Source organism: Callorhinchus milii, unplaced genomic scaffold, assembly GCF_018977255.1.
Source record: "Callorhinchus milii isolate IMCB2004 unplaced genomic scaffold, IMCB_Cmil_1.0 Scaffold6, whole genome shotgun sequence".
Taxonomy (NCBI): domain Eukaryota; kingdom Metazoa; phylum Chordata; class Chondrichthyes; order Chimaeriformes; family Callorhinchidae; genus Callorhinchus; species Callorhinchus milii.
The window spans coordinates 9,040,860-9,066,971 of NW_024704747.1; the positions used below are offsets into that span (position 1 = coordinate 9,040,860).

The window sequence follows — 26,112 nt, forward strand, 5'->3', positions numbered from 1 at the left end:
AAACATTGGGCAAGTTTCCTATATTCCACACACCTCTGTTTACCTAGTCGTAAGTTGCTGTGAATTCACTTTATATTATATTCTGTGAAGCGCTTTGAGACAACTCGAAGACATGATGAAGCGCTAAACCCAATGCAAGGATTATTATTATGACATTTGATTTAGAAAATGTTTAAAAGTAATATTGATGTTTACACTTATTTGTTTATTAACCTAATAATACGCTATTGTCTTTAAATGTTACAAAACTTGCATCCTGATTACTTGTATGATTACTACAGGTTGCGAACTCTCCTGAGAAAAAGAATGTGAATCCAGGCATCTTAGAGGAGACCTCCCCTGAGTCCACATGCCAAGATAACTTGATAGGTATGGTGTTTGTTCTAACAACCACTTCATTACTTTCTCCTATTAAATTGTTCCACCTTTGCTTCAATATCTGTAAAGATTGCTAAGCTATTTCAAATGTTCACAGGAAAGATTTTGGGTCAGAGAAAGTGCACTGCACTAATAGAAATAATTTCAGAGGACATTCGTTGACCACTGTCTGTCTAAAATAGCTTTTCTCCAAGGTAGTGTTTAGAATTCCATCTGATTTTTCGGGCCCCACCTTCTCAATACAATGTTTATCTAAACAGCTCTCAGTTTTCATCTTCTCCTGAATACACCACAGATCTGAGTGCAAAGTTCATGAAACTCACCAGTCTGAATGTCATGATCTGTTATGCTGAGTCCTTCCATATACCTCTACCCATATATTAATTAGATCAATTAAGGCAAGACTTGGTTTTGCCTCACCTATTATTAATAATGGTTGGACATATAGACACATTGAACTTTTGCTATGGAAAAGGTCTCGTTTCTGGAAGTTACAAGCTAATTAATGAAAAATTATTTGATAAGGTATTGGTAAGGTAAAATGCAATTCCCCACAATTATATTTATGAAGCAGACAGCCTAAGCCTAGCTGGTTCTTCAATTGTTTGGACCTCAATCTGTTAACAGATTGAAATGTAGATAGCATTATTGTTGTAAACATTTTGCATATTAGGTATTTCAATTATAATTTCATCATGAATTGATGTTAATGAATGATTACTGTGTGTAATAAATAAGGTGGATGATTAATATATTAATTAATGCCTGCAGAAATCAGGATCATTAAGAAATAGACTTTCCTGCACAAAAGAAAAAAACTCTTTGCAAAATTAATGTCACAGAAGACTAGATGATGAATAAAGCGTCTTCAACTGTGCTGTCAATTAAAATTAGTTACATTATTTGCTGCTAATTTCAAGTGTTGGTTGCAACTTAATGACAAAAATTGACCATCTGAAAAATAAAATTATTCATTTATATAACTATTCATCTGATCAGGAAGAAAGCAAGCAAGAGAAAAGAATGATTAATTATAAAAATTATGTTATTGATAAATGCTTAGTGTTTCGCTATCTATCAGGATAGTGTTTACGCTTAATTTGACAGATTAATTTGCTACATCTTTGTACACTACTTATGCCCAATTATTATCAATGATATCATGGGTTTGAATTGCTGCTGCATGCCAGTTTTCACTACACAAAAAAACCCCACAAAGATTGCAATGCTGATTTTCTAAACACTGGAAATATCACCGTCAATTTTCAGATCACTTGGATCAGATAGTTTCCTCCATTTGTGCTGTAGATTGGTAAGATGTAATTAGAGCCAGCATGCAATGTGTTTACAAAATGTTTTTTTTTAAATCAGCCAATTCACTACACCATCCTTCCTTTCTGATTACTACATTGAAACCAGCTCACCGGGGCTTTACAGATTGGTTATTGGTACATGCGCAATATTTGAGTTTGGGTGATGTTGCAACTGTATTCAAATAAAGGTCCGTGACTCCAGGAGAGAAACTGAATGGAAACAAATTGAAGGGAAAGAAAAGTGTTAATTTTCATGTCTGCTTTTTGAATTGCTGGGGATTTCATTCAAAGGTAAATGTCTGCATTCTGGGGATAGGTTTGAATATGTAGGAATGGAGCGCTGCTTTCCCTCAGTCAACAACATCACGAATGCCCAGTAAACCACTACCATTATGTTCTTCTTTTATGCTACTGAAAGTGATTAAATTCACCTCCTGTAGTTTAGCAGTTTTGTATTTGTTAGCTAAAGGTATGTTGATGCACAATTTAATGTGTGCAGAACCCCAGCAACAAGTATTGCTTATTTTAAATAATATTTCCTGATGAACCAGTCATACAATATTTAATGCTATTAAAAACCTTGTGAGGCATTTGCCTTTCCAAGTTCAATAATGAATTGAAATTTCACAAACATGTCAATTGATGTCAAATAATGATTAATACTGTATTTTTGGTACTCTTAACAGACTGAATTCACAAACAATTACAGCAAATTTAATGTTTTCATGATATGTAGTGCCTCTTGGCTTATGGCTGTATACAAACAAATGTGCACCAAAATAAACAAGACAAGAAATAAAATGAATGTTTGAAAAAGAAAAATATGTAATATCCTGGAAAAATCTAATTTCATATCTAATAAAAAAAAGAAATAACTGACTTTAGCCATTTTATATTCTATAAGGTGTATTTTTTCCTGCTTCCCTGGCCTTATTCCCATCTCATCAAATTCAAATTAATTGACTACTAATTTCATTGTTGATTATGGGACATTGTGGCACATATTAACTTTGCGTATGCAAAGGCTTAGTTCTAACCAGTTTTATATTGTAAAGTCCTCCCAATGTGAAAGGTGCTATATAAATGTAAATTTGTATTGTAAAGTACTTTGGGCCATTTGACATAAAATGGGGCTATATAAGTGCAAGTTATGTTATGACCTCTCAATAAAGCAGATAGTTGGATGTATGATTAGGAACAACTATGAGCATTTTTTTAACTCCTGCATAAACTGCAACTAAGTAAGTTATCTATACTTTTTTCTTGTGTTTTTCCATCAAACTGAAACAATCTGGTGTAAAATGCTACATTTACCAGTCAAGCATTATTGTATTATTGCATCTGTTGTGCTTACCCTCTGCCTGATAAGCATAGGATGACTGATGGTCTGTGTGTTTGATGTGTAGTTTAGTAAAAATGTGTAAATCAGTGAAATGTCTCTTCATCTGATCTGGCTAGTGATCTAACTCAATGTTTATATGCATTACCTCCAGTTGTCTGGCTTGGCTCAGATTGTTCAATTTCAAGGAGGAGAAGTAAAGCATTCTAATTCCTATTCCTAAAATGAACGGTGTTTTTGCATTTCAGCCAATATCATCCAGCAGAATTGGTCGTCATGTGTGTCACTATTAATCTATCACCAACCTCTCAGTTGAATACTATTCCTTGTTTTAAAAACACAGCAGTTTGTTACATTAGCATAGAATAAAATGGGAAACAAAATACAAACCAAACTGTTTGAGACTTACAATTTGAATAACAGCAAGCTATGTTTAAAGCTGGTGTAAATAAAAAAAGCATACTTTAAACATTGTCCTTTCTATATTTTCTCTGTTAATGAGGCAAAGAAACAATGCAACCTATAACAGTGATCAGTGGATCGTGGAGTCCTGCAGCTCAGTGGTTAGAGCACTCGCCTCTCAAGCGAGAGACCTGAGTTCAGTTCCAGGCAGGGGCGAAACCTTGGGCAAGTTTCCTTACTCCACACAGAGCCTAATAATAATCCCTCCCAAACCCCAAAAAACAATAATAAATTGGTCATTTTCAATCTACGACTGTTTGTGGGACATTGCTGTGCGCAATTGGCTGCCGCGTTTGCCCACAAATATACAGTCAATTCACTTTACAGTGTGTTCTGTGAAGCGCTTTGGGACGTCCTCCCGACGTGAAAAGCGCTATATCAAATGCGAGGATTATTATTATTATTATTATCATAAAACTTTACATGGAATAATGCCTTTATTATTTAGAGAGTACTGTTTCTTCACTGAAATAATTAATTTTTCCTTCAAAGTTGCCCTTTTCCCCCATAATCCATTTCACTGCCTATAGAGCCTGTTTCCTGTTGTTCCATCCCTCATTTACTTTTCCTATACCTCAGGATCAAGTTGTCAGATGAGAACACTGGACAGTGGGATTGGAACTTTTCCCCTTCCTGATTCTACAAACCGGCCATCAGGAAGACACGTTCCTAAATCAACGTCCAGCCTTGAATGTGAACTTTCCTCATCCCCAGGGGAAGCCCCCCACCCCACAAATATATTTCAAAAAGCAAAAACACTTGAACGAGAAGTGCCTAGCAGTGGTGAAGGAAGCCACCCTGGACCAGATACAATTAGTCATTCAGCATCAGATCCTACAATGACTTCCAAGGGTTTGCAGTCGTTTCAGAGTTGCATTCCAAAAACATCTCGAGCAGGTAAATGTCATCTGACCTTTCACCAAGTTTTATACTCAAAATTGTCTGCCCAGTGTGATAACAGGCTATTAAACAAAAGATTATTGAGGTTTTGTAATGTAAGGTATCACCGGCAAACCTGCCAACATGAATTTACCAAGGATAAAAATGGCAGTATTTAAAATCCATTGGAATTTGCTACATTCTAATTAAAACTTTGCTCTAAATACTTAAAATAGCCAAGAACTATAGATTTCTTGTGATAATGAATGCATTAATGACTCATTTGTGTGCACATAATTTCAAACGCGTTATGAGTTTTAAGGGGTGTAATATTGGATTATAAACAGTAGGAATCTAAATTGAACAAATACTACACCATCAAGTTTAAATGGAAATAGACCTATAACTTTTTTTCCGTCTCCCTAAATATTTAGAAATTTGCGTGCTGAAAACATTGTGTATAATTGTGTTCAGTTTGTGTGGGAGATCTCGAATGTACAGCTGGATGGTCACATGTGTGACCTCATTTCACTGGTCGGCGGTGGAGCAGGTTGAGTGATTAAACACTGTCATTATAACAAATTGAATAGAAACCATGAGCAATGGATTGTTTCATGAAGACTGGATAATAGGAAAAGTCTATAGTGATCTGGATGCTAAACATCACCATACTGACAATGGCACGGAATACTTTCTAAATTAACATGTCAAGATGTAGACATCGCAAGATACTGTAAGCCAGATAGTCAGTGTAACATAGGAGTTTTAACTGTGTGGCTTTATTTTCTGTGGATATCTTCACAAAGTAGCATGCTTTGTTTTTTAGAACAATATCTTTTTTAGAGATGTTACTTTATAAATTTGACATTTAAAACATAAATGAAAACCATCAAAGTAAAAAAAATGTAAATGCACTTTAGACATTGCTGCCTTTGTTAAGAGTATAACGAGCAATTCTTTTTAGCAAGGACATTATTAAAACAGCTGAACAATTTGATTATGTTTTAGGTTTCCTGATGCCTAAACATAGAAAACGAGACAGTATGGATCAGAGTGGTACAACTGCCAAATTTTCAAATAGCCATAAAAGTGGTTTTTCAGACTTGGCAGAGAAGATGAAGGATTCTGAACAATCAAGTAGCTCGTGTGCTGTGAGTGCACAGGTACACAATGACTGCAGCCATTCCTATCATATCTTATTTAAAATAAACTAAGTTTTAACATTAATCTATAACTTTAAGAAGTCTTCAAGTATATGATGCCTTGAATGGATCTTGTGGGTTTCCTTGTAATCAATGTGGTTTAGTTCCTGATGGTCTATGGTAGCAAGGTTCCAGTTATTAATCGTATAATGCATCAACAATCAGTCTGCTGGGAGATGCTGCAACCAGAAAATGGGTCCAAATCTAGAAAAAAGATCACCGACTCCAATGATTACTGTTCCCCATAACTTCGACAGCAGTATCTCTGAATCTGGCCACTATTGCCCCATTGTATGTGGTTAGTGTGCCTTGTAGCTTTCTGTGCCCTCCAATTGCCATTTTTTGAAATTAGGAGTGTGTCGTTTGAGACATAGTAATGTGGCCCATAGAAATGTCTTAAGTGCATTCCATTCCGAGCTATTTATTCCAATTTGCATAAATCCTCTACTGTAATAGATGTATATTACTTTCTTTCAGTGCAGCTTTTTACTACACATCATTTATCACTTTGAATCTACATTCTTTTGTTCAACTGCACAACAACGTACTCTAACAAAATGCTTTTCTTTAAGTTGCACAGTTTTTTCTTTTCTGTAGCAGGCTCTCAGAGTAGCATAGACATTGTTGAGACTGTCTGTTACATTGTTAAGGTTTTGGTCCCTGGGTTGAATGTTGGAAGATGCACTTTCGCTACCACAAATGTTATAAAACTGCTCCATTACCTGACCACCCAAGACTTGCTGAGTGTTATCCAAAAATTGCCTTTTGCAAATTTGCTGTGCAATCATTTTCACATTGAAGTGCACGCTCCATGGCTTTATTTGTAGATATTTCATATTAACTGCTTCAAAACCATGAAATACTCATCGGGCAAGAAAATGCGATGTTTACAAACTGAAGTCACTGAGCAAATAGCAAATTCCATTTTTGCTTCATTTTAGTCCTTTTCTCAGGATTCAAAAGATGTAAAATGTGTCAGCCTTGATGGAATTGTTGTTTCTGAGTTAGGAGTTGTGATTTCAAGGTCTACGACAGGATTTTGAATACATAATCTAGGCTGACACTCCAATGCAATGCTTGGGGAGCGCTGCATTATCGAAGGTATTGTCTTTCAGAAGAGATATTCAAGCATGGTCTTGTTCAGGTGGACTTTAAACAAATTCCACTCTGACACAAAATTAAGTGATAATAATAATGATGATAAACATGTTTCACTTGAAACAATGTTAACTAAAGTTGAAATGGAGTCCTGTAGCTCAGTGGTTAAAGCACTCGTCTCGCAAGCGAGAATACCTGGGTTTGATTCCCAGATGGGGCGGAACATTGGGCAAGTTTCCTTACTCCACACACCTCTGTTTACCGAGCAGTAAGTGGGAACCCAGTTGTTAGTCGATTGGCAGATCGCTTTTCAAGGAGCAATAATCCCTTCAGAAAAATACTAATTTAGTCACTCAATCCACGACTGTTTGTGGGACACCACTGTGTGCAATTGGCTGCCACCTTTCGCCCACAAATATACAGTCAATTCACTTTACAGTATACTCTGTGAAGCGCTTTGAGACATCTAGAAGACATTATAAGGCGCTATATCAAATTAAGGATTATTATTACAATAAAATACTCTCACAGAATTCAGTAAACTATATTTGGCTGCAAAATACAGTCCAGTACTTCACCGTCCAGCAGAGGATATTTCCTCCCTTGTTCTTCCCTATTCCTCTGCCCCCCCCCTCGCTAATTGATAACCCAACTCCAGCTGCTTGTGAATGAGCACTTTCAGCGGCAACCAGCGTGGCATTTTGCCCAGATTACCTCAACTGCCATCCAAATTAACGGACATATTTAAAACAGGTAAGAATACAAATGAATCGGGGATGGGCATTTTGTTTGATTTACCCGACGTCTGAGGTTAACCGGCATCTGGCAAAGGTATATTTGATACTTGAAGACTACGGGAGGACAAATCCTGTGAAGCTCAAAGTGCTTCGTAGGATTCACTGTAAAGCAGATTAACTGAGTTTTTTGGGTGAGCACAGCAGCCAGTTTGTGCACAGTAATGTCCCACAAACAAAAATGTGCGATTTTATTTCTACATTATTGGGAGAATAGTGGCTTTGCTATCTGTGTGAAATATTGAATTGGGATCGTAATTAATATAAGTTACTTGATGTTTGATTGTATTTTTGCACTTAACAGCACAATATGAAAATTCTTTTTCCCATTAAAGCACTTTGGAATAATAGGGAAAGAAATGACAGGGCAGAAGATCTGCTTCCTGGCCTTATAGAAACCAGCACAGTATATAAATTGTGTGTATAGGATTTTTTAAAAAATGGTAGCAATCACTGAATGAACAAAGACCTTCAATTAAAATATTCCAGGCTATTCATTTGTTTCAATTCCCATATACAGATAAAACAGTACACATTCTGATTTTGTAATAAATTCAGCAAAGTTTGTCAAATATGAGTTAGTTTTGTTACTCTTATTCATTTATTTGCATAGATTGAAATATATTTTGCTTATTTTGTTCTTTTTTTTGCAGAGTTCTGTAGCTCAGTGGTTAGAGCACTTGCTTTGCAAATGAGAGACCTGAGTTCAATTCCAGGCAGAACGAAACCTTGGGCAAGTTTCCTTACTCCACACAGAGCCTAATAATAATCCCTCCAAAAACCAAAAACAATAATAAATTGGTCATTTTCAATCTACGACTGTTTGTGGGATATTGCTGTGCGCAATTGGCGGCCGCGTTCGCCCACAAATATACAGTCAATTCACTTTACAGTGTGTTCTGTGAAGCGCTTTGGGACGTCCTCCCGACGTGAAAAGCGCTATATCAAATGCAAGGATTATTATTATTATTATTTGACAAGGAATAGGGCATTGAATATTAGATTTTACCATCGGGAACATGAAAGAACCCTACCTGATATGAAATATAATATATTCTTTTGGTGGGAATGAGACAGCATGCAGTTCAGGTTATTTCCATTTATCACTGCTTCGGTTGTTCAATACTGTAACAATTTTTCTTATATTAATAAAATTGATCCCTATTGAAGGACAATTCATCCACTAATGTAGTAATCACAAACAATAGTAACTTATCATGTCTTAAAGTTAATTTAGCCATTTATTTTTTAACAACAACAACAAGATTATATTTGTATAGCACCTTTCATGTCAGGAGGATGTCCCAATGTGCTTTTTATTTTTTTAAATGAATTGGTAAGGATTGGACCATATGGAAAAAGTTTTCTGTGAGTCAAGATTAGTTTCCAAAATTGGCAAGTTGTCAAACCTTCAAAGATTTATAGAAAGTTCAAAACAATTTTTTTATTCTACATCATCGTTGACAATAACCATACAAGCTCTTGGCCTGACCTAATTTCTTCTTGAGTGCACCTGTGAGATTTTTCATTGCATAAGCATTTGATTTCTGCTGATCTCTATTTGTCAAGTGAAAACCTGATTTTTCAGTTGTCTATTGGTAGTTACTTTGGAAATATTAAATTCCATAACAATAACACATAAGTGACTAAGGTGGTCTTAAGGAAAAGCATGAAAGGGAAGTGTGATTGCAATGCTACAATTTGTCATCACATTAATAGTGAACGACATAGTTTTAGTTCCGGAGGTAAGTATACATTTTGGATTTAGGTTTACGTAGGCTATCGTTTAACGAGACTGTCATTTCAGATCCGTTAGATATTACCATTTTAATATTTATTATTTTTAAAAAGTCTCTGTGCTATTGTATGCTTTTACGCCTGAACAGACTCTCAAATAACACATACTGTTTCATTCAAATTAAAATCATGCATTACAGTACAGCAAATCATATCAAGAATGTTTTAATTTTAGAGCTCCTTTGACTGTAATTTAAATTGATTGTCCCTCAACAAGAAGAATTACACCAAATCTTCGCAATTGTCACAAAGACAATCGGTGTCACTGTCATCGTTGCCAAGTGAACTAAATGTCCCTGTCTCAGGGACTTCTGATGAATGGAAATTATTTTTTTAAAAATCTTTGAACAGCTTGTTGCACATCTACTTCTATAACAAAAGATTTTTCCTATCTAGGCAGCATTAGTAATTTGAACTATCAGTTGGCTTGTAACCCTTTCTGGTGTATTGCAGTTGTCAAAAAATGTTGCTGCTTCATGCTCATCTAAAACAGCAAGTCTCCCTCCCTTATGGTCATGAATTTAGTTTAAAACTCTGCTCAAAAGAAAGATCAGCCAACATGACATCCAGTATATTCAGCATTTTATTGGAAACAACAAGCGCTTTGGCTGAAGATATTTGAACTCGGCCTGATATATAACCTAATATTTCTCAAACCCACAACCATAATAAACCCATTTACAGTGTAATTCCAAACTATTGTGGAAGGCCAATAATGGGGAAAATGTTTAAACAATGTAGGTCCTTGTATTTTAAGTGAGAAGCCTTAGAAAGTTCATCTTTTTTCAGAGATCAAAATGGAACCTTTTTGCAAAGTAATAAAGCTATCAAAATAAAATTAATAGTCCTGGTAACCACTGTACAATTGCTTTTGCAGGACAGAGCAATACGGATGTGTTCCTACTCTGCCAGCAGCAGTGACAATGAAATTGAAGTAGAATATGGAATAAATGAGAAAGGAACCAGAGACAAAGAATTATACAGCAAAATGAAGAACAACAAACTCAGTAAGCTAATTGAAAAAAAAATTATATCTTAACCTCATACACCCTTCACTTATTCCCAGAAATTAGTTATTTGAGTCACTGTCACTTCTTACCAAGGTTGTGACATGTTTTCATTGAATCATAGAATCCTAGAGCGCAGAAGGAGGCCATTCAGCTCTTTCAATCTGTGCCGGCTTTTTGAAAGAGCTATCCAACCAGTCCCTCCCCTGCTCTTACCCCAAAGCCTTGCAATTTTTTCATTTCAAGTAAATATCCAATTCCCTTTTGAAAGTTATTATTGAATCTGGTTCCACCATGCTTTCAGGTAGTGCATTTCAGATCGTAATAACTATCTGGGTAAAACCATTTCTGCTTGTCTCCCCTCTGGTTCTTTTGCCAATTGAATCTGTGTCCTCTGGTTACCGACTCACCCGTCAGTGGAAGTAGTTTGTCTTTATTTACTCAATCAAAACCGCTCATAATTTTGAATACGTCTATTAAATCTCCCCTTAATCTTCTCTGCTCTAAGCAGAACAATCCCAGCTTCTCTAGTCTCTCCACATAACTGAAAACCCTCATCCCTAGTATCATACTGGTAAATCTCCTTTGCACCCTCTGCAAGGCCTTGATATCCTTCCTAAAGTGTGGTGCCCAGAATTGGATACAATACTCCAGCTGAGGCCTAACCAGTGATTTATAAAGGTTTAGCATAACTTCCTTACTTTGTACTCTATGCCTCTGTTTATAAAGCCAATATCTAATCCCATATCTAATTTGTTCTTGAAACAAACATTTTCTGATTCCACCGTCTCCCTGGGGAGCCTGTTCCATAAGTTTACTACTTGCTTGTGAAGTAGTGTTTCCGCAGATTTGTTCTGAATTTATGCCTCTTCAATCACAGGCCATGTTCTCTGGTTCTACTGGTCAATACAAGATAAAACAGCTTATCATGGTCTATATTATCTAGTCCCTTCAGAATCTTAAAGAATATAATCATATCGCCCCTCAACCTTCTCTTCTCCAGGGTGAACATGCCCAGTTTCTCTAATAGCTCCTCATAGTCCAGTCCCTCCATCCCCTCAGTCATTTTGGTTGCCCTCTATATCCTCTCAATCGCTGCAATATCCTTTTTATATTGCGGTGACCAGAACTGCACACAGTATTCCAAGTGCGGTCGCACCAGTGATTTATGAAGTGGCAGGATCACCCCACTATTTCGGCGCAATATTGCTCTTTTAATACAACCCAGCATCTGGTTTGCCTTACTCACTGCTACCGAGCACTTCAATTTATTGTCAATCCCTACCTCTAGGTCCTTTTCATTTTCCGTACAGATTTTTTTTCTATTTAAATAATAGTCCCTTCCTGGATTTTTTGTCCCCGTGTGAAGCCCTTTGCATTTCTCCACATTGAATTTCATCTGCCATTAATCTGCCCAATACCCAAGAATGTTCATGTCCACCTGTAACCTATTCTGTTTATCTTTGCAATCTTTCACCTTCATTAGCTTTGTGTCATTTGTAAAATTAACCACTGTGCTTGTGACTCCTAGCTCTAGATCATCCCTCTGTTCCTAAACCCCCTTTAAAATTGTACCATCTAGCTTATATTATTATTTTATATAAACGCTTCATTCTTCCTCCCAAAATGCATCACTTCACACTTTTCTGTATTAAATTTCATCTGCCATGTGTCTGTCCATTTCACCAATCTGTCTATATCCTCCTGCAGTCTGCTACTATCCTCCTCACTGCTTACGACATTTCCAAGTTTTGTGTCATCTGTAAACTTAAAAATTGTGCTCCCTGTACCCAAGTCCAGGTCATCAATATAATTCAAAAAGGGCTGTAGTCCTAATACCGAACCCTAGGGGACACCACTGTATACTTCCCTCCAGTCTTAAAACCAACTGCTCACCATTACTCTCTGCTTTTTGTCTCTACCAGCCAATTTTATATCCATCCCGCCACTGTCCCTTTAATCCCATGGGCTTCAATTTTGTTAAGAGGTCTATTGTCTAATGTGTCATTTTATCAAACACCTTTTGAAAGTCCATATACATAACATCAATTGCACTACCTTCATTAATCCTCTCCATTATTTCATTGAAGAACGCCTTCTGTTTGTCAGACACGATTTGCCTTTAACAAAATTTGGAGAGGATGATGCAAACATAGTTATGCCTCATTTTCAACCAGTAGTAATAGACAGAAACATAAAACCACAGGTGCGAGTTGACTTAATACAGTCTTGTAATTTTGCTCAAATGGAAAAGGACGCAAACATCCTAGCCTGTAGGTTCACTTTTACGTGCGTTAACCTTCCACAGGAGGTAGGGTACGCATTCTGACTGAGACAATAATTCATTAATTTCTTGTTTTACCCTTTAACCTGAGGTGAAATCATGAGCTAAATTGAATGTAAATGCTTATCCTTGACTTTGTTACTCTTATTACATTATGGCTCTTTGTACTTTTATTGCTAAAACAGTAAGTCATTGGCAACTCAGTCACATTGGACTATATCTGTACTCTGCCGGTCATGGAATTGAATGCCAGTGCTGCCTCATGATGTCACAGCTACCATTGGTAAAGCAAAACTGTTTGCCTTCCAGGCACTTTGCAGAATTCATCACTGGCGAGATGCGTTAGGCAGATCATTGAACCAGAAGCATTCTAGGCATAGAGAAGTATTACTATAGGTTGTAGATTAATGTCCAACCCTGGTCATACTGCAGACCTGTTTAAAAGAGGCTTCATATTGGTGGGTGACTTTCAGAGGAATTAAAAAGGAAACATTCGGATAAATATATGGTAATTACAAAATTTTTGCTTGTGATCCAATCTGTTCTGATGAGGAGAAAGGAAAGGTTTAGGCCATGGGTCTTTTCTTATTAAATTTATTGTATCTATTGTTTCACAGCCAAGAAGAACTCTTATCTAGAACTCCGTATAATCTTATTACCTTGACCTCAAATTAATGCGTTAAAATTCTGTGATTGATGTTTAATCATTATCATCTCACAGTAGGTCAACAGCAGCGAAATGAAAAGGATCAAAGTTTTATAAGCCATTCTCCAGTCATCAGTTTCTACCAGCATAATCCATATGGGCAGTATGGAAAGGAACTGCCATATGTTAGCCTTCTTAAGCAGTTGCATAGTGAAGTGAATAAGGAAAGAACGGTTGACGACATTCCAAGTGTGAGTATATTCTATGATTTATCGCTTTCTGTTCATTATCAGTTAATTATAAAATATTGTAACTTTCTGTGTATCGTGTGACAGTGGATAAGTATTGTGGATTATATTATTCAGACACTTTTGCACTGAATTATTGAAAAATCTGTTCTTTCAAAATTATAAATGAGCTAGAGGTACAAAAGCTGGTCATGCTCATGTTTTGCCAGTGGTATCAAACATAACCAAATCAATAATCTATTAAGAAATACATTTTGTAATTTGCACCTGAGTTTTCATGTGTGTTTTCACTACATCTTTTAAATAGATGTACTGTATTACATACAGGACAACCATGTTATGACACAATTGTCTAAGTTTCAGTGGCTACAAAGTAGGAATGAAGTCTTTCCTGAAGTGCTGTCAGTGGTGCTTCCATCAAATAGCAGATGTGCACAGGAATAATAATCCTTGCAATTGATATAGCGCCTTATTATGTCATTGAGACGTCTCAAAGAGCTTCACGGAATGTACTGTAAAAGTGGATTGACTGTGTATTTTATGGGCAAAACGTAGCAGAAGTGCATTGAGTGGCCAAATATATATTTTTTAAGGAATTATTACCTCCTGAAAGCAATCCGCCAATCGATTAATGACCGAGTTCTTGCCTGGTGAATGCGCTAACCACTACACTACGGGATTATTATTCCTGTGCACATCTGCTATTTGATGGAAGCACCACTGACAGCACTTCAGGAAAGACTTCATTCCTACTTTGTAGCCACTGAAACTCAGACAATTGTGTCATAACATGGTTGTCCTGTATGTAATACAGTACATCTATTTAAAAGATGTAATGAAAACACACACGAAAACTCAGGTACAAATTGCAAAATGTATTTCTTAATAGATTATGCAGTTCATGCATAATGCACCTGCGCAGTGCCACGCAAGTGACATCAGTGACATCCTCATACCTGGTCATGATCCTTTATTTTAGCTCAGCGCTTGAAGAAAGGTGTATTGCACTTTCAGTGTAGTGCTCATCCAATGCACATTCTACCAGGGCTGCCTTGTATTTATTTTATATCTTTGGACAGTTATACTCATTGCTACCATGAAATACTATACTTAAATATAATTTATAAACAAATTGCTTCAGTACAAATTGTATGATGCACAATGTATGTAAACATTTCTATAAATAATTAGTATATTGTAAACATGATCACAGGCTAAATACTTGTAATGACCAGAGATAAAGTTTGAAACAGAGTCGATCTTGATGACTTGTCAATGTCATCTATGGTGAAGGGTTTAAGTGCAGACAGACAAGAGTTAGAAACTGTACAGCAATAGTAATAGTTCACTTAGCCTGAGAAACTTTCCTTGTTCTGCTTAAAAGAAAACAGGATCATAAGCAACAAAATTTAGGCAACTTGGTTGCTGAAGTTTCGCTTAGCCTTATGCATAGTGCCTTTGGGGATGTGCGATTATAACGGGGGAAATCCCATTAGCGTCTGACATTGACAATGCATAACCCAACCAGAATTTCAGCCCAGAGGAGTAAGAAACCTATTGAAGCGAATAGAATAAATCTGTTGCAGAAGCAATTCAGTGTGTTGCTGGAAAGAGAAAGGATTGAGGAATGCATTTTTAAGTGAGTGAGGATTGTGAAGGCATTTATTGTGGGCTGTGGAGACCATGGAAACTTCTCTGCCACTGGGTGGGCTTAAAATCAATTGTAAAATTTAAAATTCAAAGTTAAAACATAGCTCAAGCTTCAAAGGAACTACTGTTTGAATAAACCATTGTCCAGGAGTCAGCAGCTTGTTCAGTACCAAACCTATTGTTTAGGAGAGTTCTAAAGGACATATTACCAGTAACTCATTTGTATACTTTTAATAAAGCTTTCTCAATTAAGAAATGTTATTAATTAAGGAACAGAATGCATTTTGTAGTACTGCAATTTTCCGCCATATTCTTTTTAACTAAAGTTGTTTGCAAAGTAAAAAAGGAGCTACCCTAAAAATGTGACTGAATTACGTGAACTCAATCTGGAATCCAGTGGTTCTGTAGTGCACGAACGATTTGCCTCTCAGTATTTAACTTCTCAGAATGACAAACGAGGAACAAGCATATTGGCCGTGACACCTTTTTACCAGCTTTTTAAAAAATAATTTGTTAACATCATTCGCCTACAAATGCAATCACTGCACTTTGTGGTAAAATCCTGTGAAACATTTTGAGATGATTCAATGACGTAATAAAGTACTTTATTAAGTACAAGGATTATTTATTATTCCAAGATGATGTGTATCTTATTTAAACTGAACTTGGAGGATTTAGAATACCAGGTAAAATATCTGAGGGGTAATAAATTTCATGATAACAACAGAAATGTTACTCCTAGCTTGCAAACTGCCCTTCATTTGTTCGGGCATTTTTTTTGTCCAAACCAGGTAATCTATAAAGCAATTAAGGGGTTCATTTAAGTGGGATCTTGGTATTCATCATTGTACGTGCAAGTCTTTGAAGAAAATATAAAGGCAGAATATGTTAATTGTATGTATCAACTAAGCATCTTTCTGTTCTGATGTTGACATGGTTTTCTGTATTGAAATATTTGAAGAGAGCACCAATATGGTGCTGAAGTCTCCTAATGAGGCTTTTTATTTCAAAGGAAGGATCTACTACTGATAGTTTGGGTTGTTATTTATTTGATCTGTTCTCCAAATGAATAACATCAGTCAGGGAAAATATTCTGTTTCAAAATTACGAGGTCAAAATTATGAAATGCCAAGTGGGTATCATTTCTGTTCCTTTTAAACAGATACTATATGAAGAAATTGCTAATTTACAACAACAGCTTGCATTTATATAGCTCCCTTCATGCCGGACGGCATCTCAGAGCACTTAACAGTGGCTGAGCCCCTTGCCGAGCTAGGGGGAGGGTGACGGTGACCGTAGATATGGTCAAAGGGGAATTTAGATTAGATTACCTAATTGGAAATATTTATAATATTTTAGTAAAATGTATACAATCTCTTAAAGTATACTACATTGCTTTAACTCTTTAAATCTCCAACAATTTTCAAATTATTCAACTTGGGGGATGCAGCAGTGAAAGTTCAGCTATGTTGTCTCCTCATCCAAGTGATAATAACAGAAGTAATTGAGAGTAACTCCAGGCAGAGCATTATTTAGAGAGTGGAATGCTTTGTCATGAGTAGATATTGATGCTGAGACTTTAATATTTAAAAGGAAATTGGATAAACAGTTGAAGAGGAAGAATATAAAAGGGTAAGAGGAGGAAACAAGTAAGTGGGGTTAGAGAATTTAGCTCCAGTGCACGAGCTAGCAACACTTTAGGCTTGATGGGTCACTGTGCTGTACATTTTATGAGATTTGGAGACGGAGCCTAACTTGTATCAGGCAGGCACACACAAACAGAACCATAAAAGAGCCAAGCACTTCATGCGTAATCACTTGCACATACACAACAAGGCAACTGCTTTTACTATAGGAGAAAGACAATATGAGACAAAGGGAGCACAATGCTATCAATGACGATAAGAGACAAAGAACATTATAAATGGAACAACTGCCAGCAGAAACGCCAGTAAGTACAGAGGCACTGCAAAGCTTTGGTGCATAAGGGTTAAAACTGACTGACAGAGCAGCTCTTGGGGAGTGGTGGGGGGTGGGGGGTGGAAATCACCAAAGATTTACTTACATAGCCAGAGACTTCAAGTTCCTGGAGTGCTTTTCAGAATTAATCAACCTCCTCTTCAGATTTGACGATAAAATCATCGACTTGAGTCACAGACTTGATGTCTTTTTGAAGCAGAAAAAAAATTTGCAAGCATCTATCTATCTGTCTCTGCCATCATATTATTAACTAAATCTGTTAAATATTGGAACCATAATAATTACTATTGAGATAAGATTGAAGCGTGACCCATATCTGCATCAGAATTTTAAAGTGGTAATGGACAGCAGTCACCTTCCTTTTGTACTCCTCATGCTCAATTCTCCGATTATGTGAAGCATCTGGTAATTTGATGTATACCTGCTTTGGGAGAACCTGATCTTGAGATGTGTTTAGGTGACAATCGCTCACTTCAGAAGAAACTGTATTGCATTTTATCTACTATTTTCGATGTTTCTTTCTTTAGTTTTAACTTTAATTTTAAACCAATGTGCTTAATGTGAATTCTGTTTATATTTTTGTCACTTGCTTTAAAAATACACAAGTTTGCTTTGATAGCTACAGGGAGGGACAACTGATTGCCACACTGCTCTTTCACCTATGGGACCCAATTCAAACATTACCCCAGTTTAATGGGACAAACGTATCTCGTCTCGGCTGGCTTTTAGGGTCTCAATTAAAATTAGTTGGGTAGTTTTGACCAAGCTCACACAGACATGGACTTACATTTTAAACTGTCCATCATTTAGAAATTAGAGTTAAGGTTCTATCTGCCAAATGCCTAAAGCTATACTTGACCTGGAAATAATTGATGCTGCTGTGAAAACTGTTCCACTTCCCAACACTTGTATCCTTCACGTTGACAAGCACAGCAATTCACTATAATATATAAAATGCTTTAAAGGAATGCCATTACCAAACGTTGAAACTTGTTTTTCAAGAAAATGCATACAATATTTTATAAGAATTGAACAAAGAATTGGCCCATATTTAACTTTTAAATCTACTTATCTGGTTTTAAATTCCAGATTATCCATAATAATTTTTGTATAACTTGAATAAAATTTAATTTTTGTATAACTTGAATAAAACAGCAATCATAGGAAAGCCCTTATCTAATGTTCTGGCACCAAAACAATTAGTAATTATTGAAATCTATAGTTATACGGCAACAGTTTAAGATAAGAGTAGATAATTGATCCATTCAGCTTGCCCAACTATCTTCCCAAAAGATTCCTTTTACCTATCTATCTTCTCATCTATAATTCCTGATCCTTTTACTTCTAGGTACTTGTTTGGTTCCTTTTTGAAATCAATTGAGTTCTTGCCCTTGTAGTTTGTTCCCCTCATGCCTTTCACACTTTTACTTGAAATCTCCTACACTTCTTATTTGTTTGTGTTACCCCTATATCAAAGCTACATGACTTGATTTAGTTACTGTTGTAGTATCAAACAGTAAGCTTTATACTTTTAATTTGATGCTGAGAAGCATGTTTTCCCTTTGTATTGAATATGACTGATTAATATTTAAAGGTTATTTTAGCTTAGTGAGATAGTCGTCATGCCAGGTTCATTGACATGCTGTGTCCTTGCCAACTTTGCTGACCCCAGTTTATGAAATTATTTACACTTATACCCTAATCACTTATCCTGATCATTTAACCTAAATTGAATATTGCTTGGTTTTCCAATTTTTTTTAAACAAAAAATGTAAAAGTTCTTTAGATTATATTTACAAATAATGAGCATTTTCCTTAATGCAGTAAAATGTTTGATTGTTAAAAATAAAATATAATTTACAAGCTAGAGGACTAAATACTACCAGTTTGAGTTCAGTTTAGAGTTTTCTGTAATAGCAGTAATTTTAAGAAATTTGTACTCCCAACATATGGTTCAAAGATCTTGAATAACCTTTCACAGCAACCCAAGAGACTGATATAAACTCTTGTGGCACACATCACAGTCCTGGGGGCCTTAGCTGCCCTCCATTTATCATTCAGACATTTTCTGACAGCACAAAACTTAGATAGGCTTCTTTGCTATTATTTCTTGATTTGAAAAATATTTAATAGAAACTGTTTGGAGAGCCTGCATGGAGACATGGAAAGACAACCTCAGCTGCAAAGATGTAATGGTAACTATCAAATTGAACAGTGGACTCACATTATTATACATAGTAAATGAAAAGATTACCATGCGGATTTTTGGAACGACTGAATTGCTATGATGGTATTACAGAATATCAATTAGAATTGGTTCTTCTTTCATTTTATGTTTGAAAGACATAATAAAGTTACTTTAAAGATTACAATTTACCCTTGAGATTTTTTCTTTATTCGTCCCATTTCCATAGAAAAGTCAGAGTTCAAAGAGAATTCAAAGGAACAGAACAAAAATCTTCGTCCATTCATTGCACATTTATGATGTCGTCTGCTACATCTATCCAGCGCAGCTGAAAAAAGTGATGCAACCTGGCACTTTTCCATGAGCAGGAGCAGGAACAAAGCCAAATTGTGTTTTTAGTAGTGAATAAGTAATAAGTCTGTCATGTGAATAGATGACCTACATAGAGTGCATTTAGAAAATATATTTCCCCATTATTAAGCCATAGCTCAGAAAGTCATGGATTCAGCAAAGCCACCAAAATCTGAAACTTGAACTCAGAAACAAGCTAAGGAGAAATAATTCCATTGTAGTCTCAATTAGCAAAAGCTTTAAGTCAATAAAGAAAAATATTGCTGAGTATTCAGAAAGTATTTTTAAAAGGTGGGTTACAACTCTTCATCTTTACCGCCAAGCAGTCTCTTCCCTGTACCAAGCAGTCTCTGCTAAGCACACTTCCTGTGCCAAAGGCAGCTATCTAGAATGATACTGTATTAACTACAATCCATGTCAATGACCCATACATATCATCCTATAAGCAAAAGATCGACAGGTAATTTTTCTGTTAAACGTGAGCCTTATCACCATAATAATAATAATAATCCTTGCATTTGATATAGAGCTTTTCACGTCAGGAGGACGTCCCAAAGCGCTTCACAGAACACACTGTAAAGTGAATTGACTGTATATTTGTGGGCGAACGCGGCAGCCAATTGCGCACAGCAATGTCCCACAAACAGTCGTGGATTGAAAATGACCAATTTATTATTGTTTCTGGTTTTGGAGGGATTATTATTAGGCGTGTGGAGTAAGGAAACGTGCCCAAGGTTTCGCCCTGCCTGGAATTGAACTCAGGTCTCTTGCTTGCAAAGTGAGTGCTCTAACCACTGAGCTACAGGACTCCAAAATGGTGCCATCAAAGATCTTTCTGCAGAGTTTTTTTTCTATAAACACATTAAAATAACTAAATATTATTAGCTTATGTATTACCCTACAAAAAATGGATTTTAAGGTTTAAAATGCATTCCTAAATATTTAGACTAGGAGCTGTACATTAGAAAATACAATGTGAAGCAATGTCACTTGATTTCTGGGACCAAAGATCCATATCCTATACGTGAAAGTGGATACAATTTTCTATTCACTTATGGTTGATAATTTATCTGAATAGTATCTGATCATAAAAGAGTTAAAAGGAAAGTAAGATTTTTCATAGGTTTTACAAAAATCTATCATTTTAATATCTTTGCTGCATGAGGCTAATTCCAAATTTATTAACTTCCCATTTGAATTCTGCATAAATTTGGAAAATATATTTGTAAAGTCACGACTCGACAATGAAATGATCTGTCAACAAGAACCTCAAGAACAGGAATAGTAAAACTGATTGTCAAAAGTAAACAGGTTTTCTTGTAAATTCACAGCCATCTATTTATTCCACTGATTAATGAATGCCACGTTACCACAGTCAAAGATTGCCACTTCTGCCACTGAAATCAGTCTCAGTTGTGCTGCATCCATTTCTATCAACAACAATAACATTTAGATACCACCATTCACATAAATATCACAATGGGTACTTTGCAGAGATGGTCCCAGACACTCCCAGTGAGGGTAGGGAGGGAAATGATCTTAGGCACAGTTGAAAAGGTTGGTTTCGGGCATCATTTGAAAGCAGATACAGGGAGAGACGGAGGAATTGTGGGAAAGTTTTACAGGTGGGAGGGTAGTGTCTGAAGCTTTCTTTTAATGATAACCTTCAGACTGGAATAGAATTATGGCTTTCTTAGCTTGAGCCTTGCATCAGATTTCAGATGTTGCATTATCTGCAGATAAACTATTTTCTCTTACTGAATGATAGACTTTTGCCACCTTGCTATGAACCATAATTTCTTGGTCTATAAGTTTTAATAGCATTTCAAAGGAAGGTTCCTAAAGAGCGTTCTGTCATGCCATAATTTCATTGGAATGATATATGCTTCATCTTCCATATAGAACAAGCAAAAATCAGGGATTTTGCACACCCAACATTATTTGGTTCTATGGTTCTGTATTGTTTTAGAAAATGTTTTCATGCATCTTGTGACCCACTTACAAAAACACATTTCTCTCACATTCAGGGTAAATTCTGCTGTATAAAAAAAGCCCAGGATGATTCTACCTTTCAGCAAATTAACAGATAACCGTTTGGATATTGAGAAACCTAAACTGATCTTAGATCTCTCAAACATGCATAGCAAGCAAAGGCTGCACCTGCTTTGTGTTCTCATATGTGCTTAATCAAATGAGGATCAACTAGAAGGATCAAATTGTTCTCACAGCATGATTCCATGAATCGTGAGAGTATATAATAATAGATATAAAAGAATGTGTTTCAGAGCTGTGCTAATTTAGGTTCTCAAATGCAGTATTCTAAAACCACAAGTTTATATGTAATTATTTGTGTTTTGGGACTGAAATTGCACAATTTGCTTACACATTTGTTACAAAACCATAAAAACAATCATGGTACTAAATGCCAGCAAAAGCCATTTTGTGGTCAGTTTTCTGACATTTTCTGTGACTTTTTGGGGTCTTTTGCTCGAATGAGAAAAAGCCCAAAGCGGAACGCTGACCGCAATTACCACTTCTAGTTTCCAATTGCCGTCAACATTTTGTTTACTATTTTTTCTCGACAAAGGCCCAATCTTCAAAACGTTGAATGCAAAATGTTTGCTGCAAAATGGCCTTTGCCAGCCTTTAAGATCATGACTTTTGAGAGATCCTTTCAATTTTAATCACAGGTGTGAAGTCACAATTACTCTAGCAACTTTTGGAGTATCACATTTTCGCCCCAACCAGATTGACCACTTTTTCTGTGAAGTGATGCTTTAGTAGATGCCTGTGCCATGTGGAGTATGAAAGATACAATAAGTCAAATAAACATAATTAATAAAAATTATGGAAATTCCAGTTGAAAATGCTGAATCCCACTGATTTCCTAGTTGCTTATCTTGCCTTATACATAGTATGTGAATATGACCTTCAGTTGAAGACTGATGACTACTATGCCTGAGGATAAGTAAACTACTTGTTCAGTTATTTTTCTCTGCATTGGATACAATTTCCTGGTTAAGATAGTAACTAGGCTTCCCGATTTTAACCATTGTTGCATTTGCTCCTTTTTTAAAAGCAACACATCATTAATGAATCAGTAGTAAATTACCTCTTGGAGGTAATGTTTTCTTTTCTTCTTGTGTAATTTTGATTCTATTAACTGGATTTTTTTTATTTTACCCAGTTATACATTATATAGAGCTTTTATCCTTCTCACATTCAGACTGATGAAAGCAATTATTGTAATTTGCTTCCTCAAGGTAGTGGTTAAAAAGGTTAGTTTAATTGTGAAGTTACTACAGTGTGCATTCATGGATTTTTTTCTAGTTCTCTTTGTTATTCACAGCAATGCGATTTTTGTCAGCCCACAAATATTACATTATTTCCTAAATTACTTTAAAGTATTGCAGCTAACTGCTAATGTAATCCTCAAAACTGAGTTTAGATTGATTTGCTACAATATTCATTCACTGTAGACACATAATTCAAAAATTAATTAAATTCTACAGTAATGTTCAATCATATGACCAGATTATATCCAACACAGGCAATATCGTTAGGTTATTGCACCTGAAAAACCTTGATTGCTATTCAGAGTTCATAAAGATCCATCACAAATCAAAATCAGAGTCAGTAAATTGTTGTATCATTCAAGCTACTAATTTATACCTGGAGTGAAACAGGACTAATTTGCTATATGCATCTGAGCTGTATGATATCTTAATGAATTAATCATTACTGACAATATGAAAACATAGATAAGGGTCTTTTTATTAAATGCATTCTAATAATGCAATATTGTGGAGACAGTTTCTCTGGCCTCTAGGAAGTGCACAATCTTTTCACGACTCCTCCTCTGGCTTCAGTCAAACCACTCTACTAATCTCTTAGCATCTCAAGAGTGCTTCAATAGCCATTCTGCGGTGTATCTATCGTGGTAAGGAGAAAATCCACTCAAGGGTAGCTTGTGGTAATAGCTACTGATGAGGGGGTGTATCTATCTTTTTCATTGCATTAAGGCTAAGGCAGCAGAGTGGCATGGTGTACCTAGCTGGAAATAACATGCAAGATGTCACACCACGCAACCTGCATGTCATACATGGGACTCATGCAGATGCATCAGGCAAAGGTGATCATCCACAATATTTTCTGCTCTTCCTTACTTCCCAGCACCTGTCCAAGCAAATTTGGCAAAATATAGTACAAGACTGCATAAACCACACACCTGGTGGAAAAGTAGTGCAGAATTTAGGCCATTCTACGGTCATAAGAAGCCAATATGGCCAGATGATACACCTACTGCACAGTTTAAGTAATCGCAAATACGCTGTGGGACAGTGGGTTGGTAAAGAAGCAAGTTGAGGAAGAGATGCTATCCACTCTTGTGTCATTATAACGAAGTCACTTTGCGTTAATTTGACTTAAATGTTGTATAAAAGGCACTCATTCTATTAAATGTATTATATACTAATGATAAATACTATTATAACACTACACACATATTTGTAAATTAAGCTGACAAATGAAATAATTTGACAAATAAATGTATTTGTCGAAAAGTGACAAAACACTTCATGAACTCAGTGTGTATCCTGTAGTTCTTGAATTTCAGTAGATGGTGGCCATTAAGCTTGATTACACTGTTGCAGATGTAACGAATAGAACAGATCTTGACAACGAAATGAAGTTCTGTTAAAAAGGATCCAATTCCCTATATTCATCTTGTCAGTTAGTACATGAAGTAAGTGTCAACGTTGCCAGATTTGCTGAGCATTATCTTGGGGTATGTCCCTTTGAGCAGTTTGATGCCACTTTCTTGAGATTATGTCCCTTTTAAACTGTGATAAAGCTTCCAAAATGCCATATCTCTTGCCAGGTCCTGAGGAGAACTCTGAATATGCAACTAAGCTCCACTAACCAAGCCAATTGACCCTCAATGTTTTATGTTATTGAAGAGAGGGGAGTTTGGCGGGTTCTCCAGTAACATTAACATTTTAAGCTGTTGGGATGTACTTTGATTTTGTCCATCCGGCATGAAGGGCACTATTTAAATGCAAGTTGTTGTTGTTTTGGGAATACAGCTCAAAATTTCAATTGATGACGCTAAACACAAGAGGGATAAGAATCCCTGAAGTTGGCAAAAGTTAAAGTGTTAAAAGTGAAGAGCACAGGGAAATATATAATAAAAATAATCATTGCACTTGATTTAGCACCTCATCAGCAGTGCAATTTTTATTGAAAACAATATTTTTCTGTTTGGCTATCCTATCAATGAACCCAACAGTGGCTTAGCCTTCCCTCTTGTTTTCCCCAAGTGGGTTCCCACTCATAGTGGACTGTCTGCTTTGTTTAGAGACCTCGAACCTCAGATTCCATTGACTCAACCTCAAGGTCATCCCTACACCTTTAATGTTGACTTCACTTTTGATATACCAGAACTTAAAGCATTTTCACATGGTCATTGTAGATTGCTATGCATCAAATTGAAATATTGTTTCATCCGTCATACCTATTTCCAGTTATTCCTGTCTATTCCAATCTCGCGTTCATTCCGTCTCAGCTCATTAGTTGCTCTTTCTTTGAAGTTGCTTCTTTCTGTCTCCCTCTGTACATTTTGTCAACATGTGATGTTACTTCCCACAGAAAACTGAATAACTATAGTGTGGATTTAATACCCTCTATTATAACAAAATAATAATCTTTGTATTTGATATAGCACCTTATCGCATCATCAAAATATCTCAAAATTCTTCACCCGATTTCACTGTAGAGTGTGGTGATGGTATAATTTACAAATTAATGCTTTCAGAGATCACACATTTCTGACCTTGTTTGTTGATGTGTTATACAGTACACTGAACATTGTATCAAAAAGTACCAGTGGGAAAATCTGAATTCCTGAGGTTCTCTTTAATTATCTACCTGGATGTTGGAAGGAAAATCCCATAAATTTCAAAGTGTGCAATAGGAACACCTTCCCCCACATCAAACAAAATCCTGGATTTCATTTTTTTTTATTTCATGAAGATATCGGTGACCTCTGTTTGGCCTGATGGCTCATGGTTTCTCAGGGTCTTGCATTACCTGTAACCAAAATGATGGTTTGATGACCAGTTTCCAGGCTATGACCCTTCCTGTCCTGATCTATACACTTGAGATTTAGAACAATTACCTTTCTGGCTTTTTTTCTATCTGCTTGGCACTTGCTTAGAGTGATAATAGTTGAGAGTGACCCAGTGTGAGGAAATTGAAATTCTGACCCTCCCCCTTCACTCCCTTATTACATGAGTGTAGTTCAATGTGCAGAGCCAGCAAGCCAACTGGATAATGTTAAGTAATGATGCATTTTTGTTGCTGGGATTAAAGAAATATCACTTCCAGCCATAGAATGATTAAGAACACAGACTTCCTGTTCCTGATGGAAGTTGAGGGTTGGCATTTCATGCTCGTAGCTATGAAGGTACAGAACTCTGACATTGAATGTTAGTTTTTTTAA

The 26,112-nt window shown here is 36.1% G+C and overlaps 1 protein-coding gene across 1 annotated transcript in view; it reads left to right on the forward strand.

Moving 5' to 3' along the window:
- nckap5l (NCK-associated protein 5-like) overlaps positions 1-26,112 on the forward strand; it is a 291,964-nt gene that overhangs the window by 262,170 nt on the left and 3,682 nt on the right. Inside the window, exons 16-20 of the mRNA XM_007896185.2 lie at positions 282-369; positions 4,072-4,389; positions 5,380-5,534; positions 10,140-10,269; positions 13,275-13,450. Of these exons, the coding sequence (XP_007894376.2) occupies positions 282-369; positions 4,072-4,389; positions 5,380-5,534; positions 10,140-10,269; positions 13,275-13,450 (867 nt within the window). The remainder of the gene's footprint in view (positions 1-281; positions 370-4,071; positions 4,390-5,379; positions 5,535-10,139; positions 10,270-13,274; positions 13,451-26,112) is intronic.